The sequence below is a fragment of the Carica papaya genome, chromosome 4 (assembly GCF_054855325.1).
Source record: "Carica papaya isolate Zhongbai chromosome 4, ASM5485532v1, whole genome shotgun sequence".
Lineage (NCBI taxonomy): Eukaryota > Viridiplantae > Streptophyta > Magnoliopsida > Brassicales > Caricaceae > Carica > Carica papaya.
The window spans coordinates 25326748-25329072 of NC_142312.1; the positions used below are offsets into that span (position 1 = coordinate 25326748).

Genomic DNA, 2325 nt, shown 5'->3' on the forward strand with positions numbered 1-2325 from the left:
TAAATATTTGCTTTTCTTTTGGCTCTTACATCGAGTTTACAGTCTCGACTAATAGGATTAGATAAATATTGAACCATATGAGAAAAATTTTATCTCATCTTTCCCAGTCAATCTATGTATTCCATGTGTTCCATTCAAATAAAGCTCACAATAACAATGCTGTTCAAATAACGATCACAAAGAAATTGCATATTCTATCCATATTCACAAATTTTTTTGAAGTAAAAATTCATTCCTCAAAAAAATTGAGTGACGCATACATATTAATAAAAACAAAATCAAACACATACAAAAATACAGTACAACTCGAACTCACATCCTCATAGAGAAGAGTTGAAGTTCGAATCATCTATGTGATGGTTGGTCAAATCTCACAATTTGATTAATGGGAATTGCAGCAAGAAACTAGTCGAAATATTTAAAGGTTTTGAATAAATAGAAACATTTAAAGCATCTCATTAAATATAATGAATCTTAACATGTTTTCATTAACTATCAAACCTCAATTACTAGCAGTCACTGTAACCAAATTCAACACTAGAAAAATTAACAGAACAAAAAAAAAAAAACCTACTAGCGCAATCTTCTAGCTTCCCTCTCAGACTCAAGAAGAGTGAGAACATCTCCTTCTCTAACTGGTCCCTTCACATTCCTCATGATGAACCGATTTTGATCATCCAAGAACTTGACTCTCACCTGTGTCACCTGACCTCGAGATCCTGTTCTACCCATGACTTTCACCACCACAGCATGCTTAATTTGAGAATCCATTCTGCACCTCACAACACAGTAGGAATTCAAACTTCAGAATTGCTAACAACAAATCAGTAGGGTTCATCAATTATTCAAATGGACCAAAACTTTGTGGAGGAAAAAAAAAGAACAGAAGCCAAATATATACACATTGGACTTTGTAGGGTGTGTCATCATCTTTGAGAGAAAAAAGGCAACATTTTCAACGGGGATAACCATTGAAAAATAAATAATCAGCAGGGCACCATAATAGCATCTGAGGTCTTATTCTTTGGATAAATAGAAAATATTTTTATTTCTGAAATTGTCTCTTTGTGATTCTGATAAATGAATGGTCCAAAAACAAAGGGAATTCTCCAATGATTCTCATAGATCAACTAATAAAATGAAATCACCATTCTATCTGCTAATCGCTTAGCATTATTGCTGTTATGAAAGAAGCATCCCCTTCTCTTTCCTCCTCTCCCTTTCCCAACTTTCATCCACACCATAACAGACTATAATAGTTAGACACCAATTTCTCCAAAGACAAACAGGGCATAAGAAAAAGTTGATCATAAGGATAAGAAGAATGAAATACGAGACCTAGTAAGGGAAAACGTTTCATTCTTTTCATTTTGGTATTACCAGATTAACAAATGTGGAATTTACAGCAGATCTTTACTGAAACCAAACGTAAAAAAGATCATCAAAAGAGAGCATATATCGTGACTATCTAAGGTTACAACAATCTCAATGTACTGTAAGAAGCATAAAATACGAGACGTAGTAAGTGAACACGTTTCATTCTTATCATTTTTTTTTGGTAGTACGAAATCAATCGACCCTAAAATAGACAACGGAACCAGATAAACAAATGTGGATTTTGCGGCAAATCTTCACTGAAACCAACAGTAAAAAAGATCATCAAAAGAACAAAAAGGCGTATATGGTGACTATCTAAGATTACAACAATCTCTCAATGTACTGCAAGAACCCTAAACAGAATAGTTAGGAAGATATCAGGGTGGAGAAGAATCCATACCTTAGACGGCCGCAACTTCTGCTCTTTGCTAGAACAACGGAGAGAAAACCCTATTGTTCCAATCCTGGTCTTTATATATGGAAATTTTCCTTTCTATGACCATTCTGACCAATGATTTTGCTGTTGCGATTAGGGGCATTATGGTCATTTCGATATATTTTTAAGGCACATGGCCGACTGTCCTTGGTATTGCCTGGGTTCTGAACGGGTTCTCCTTCCTTTGCTGTTGTGCTCTGTGTGTGTGTATTTTCTGCGTATCAGAACTGGTTCGTGGCGATGGGAATCTCAGACAACACTCGTGCTCAGGAGTCGAAGAAGATGGAGAAAAAAAATCGGAGAAATTGAAAAAGAAAAACTCGAAAGTGAAGTGGGAGGTTTAAAACGTTGAAGCAAGAAGAATCCCTCCAGGATTACCTCAGACAATTCAATATACTGGTAAGTTGCTTAATACTCACTAATGAATATCAGATAAACTTGTATATTACAGGAGTTAAAGCAGAAGCGAGAGCTCTGATATGAGCTCATCACCCTACTTCTCTCCAGCAAGC

At 35.6% G+C, this 2325-nt stretch overlaps 1 protein-coding gene across 1 annotated transcript; it reads right to left on the minus strand.

Annotated features, from left to right (window-relative positions):
- Window positions 1-406: 406 nt before the first annotated feature.
- LOC110812478 (small ribosomal subunit protein eS28x) lies at window positions 407-1917 on the minus strand. The gene is made up of 2 exons (XM_088218400.1): window positions 1778-1917; window positions 407-772 (listed from the first exon to the last, which is right to left on the minus strand). Exon 2 carries the CDS (start codon window positions 769-771, stop codon window positions 574-576), a length of 198 nt encoding a protein of 65 aa, XP_088074526.1. The 5' UTR covers window position 772; window positions 1778-1917; the 3' UTR covers window positions 407-573.
- Between the last annotated feature and the right edge of the window lie 408 nt (window positions 1918-2325).

What these genes read in the sequence shown, in the direction of transcription:
- LOC110812478 (XM_088218400.1), bottom strand. Translation starts at nt 771, where the DNA reads ATGGATTCTCAAATTAAGCATGCTGTGGTGGTGAAAGTCATGGGTAGA.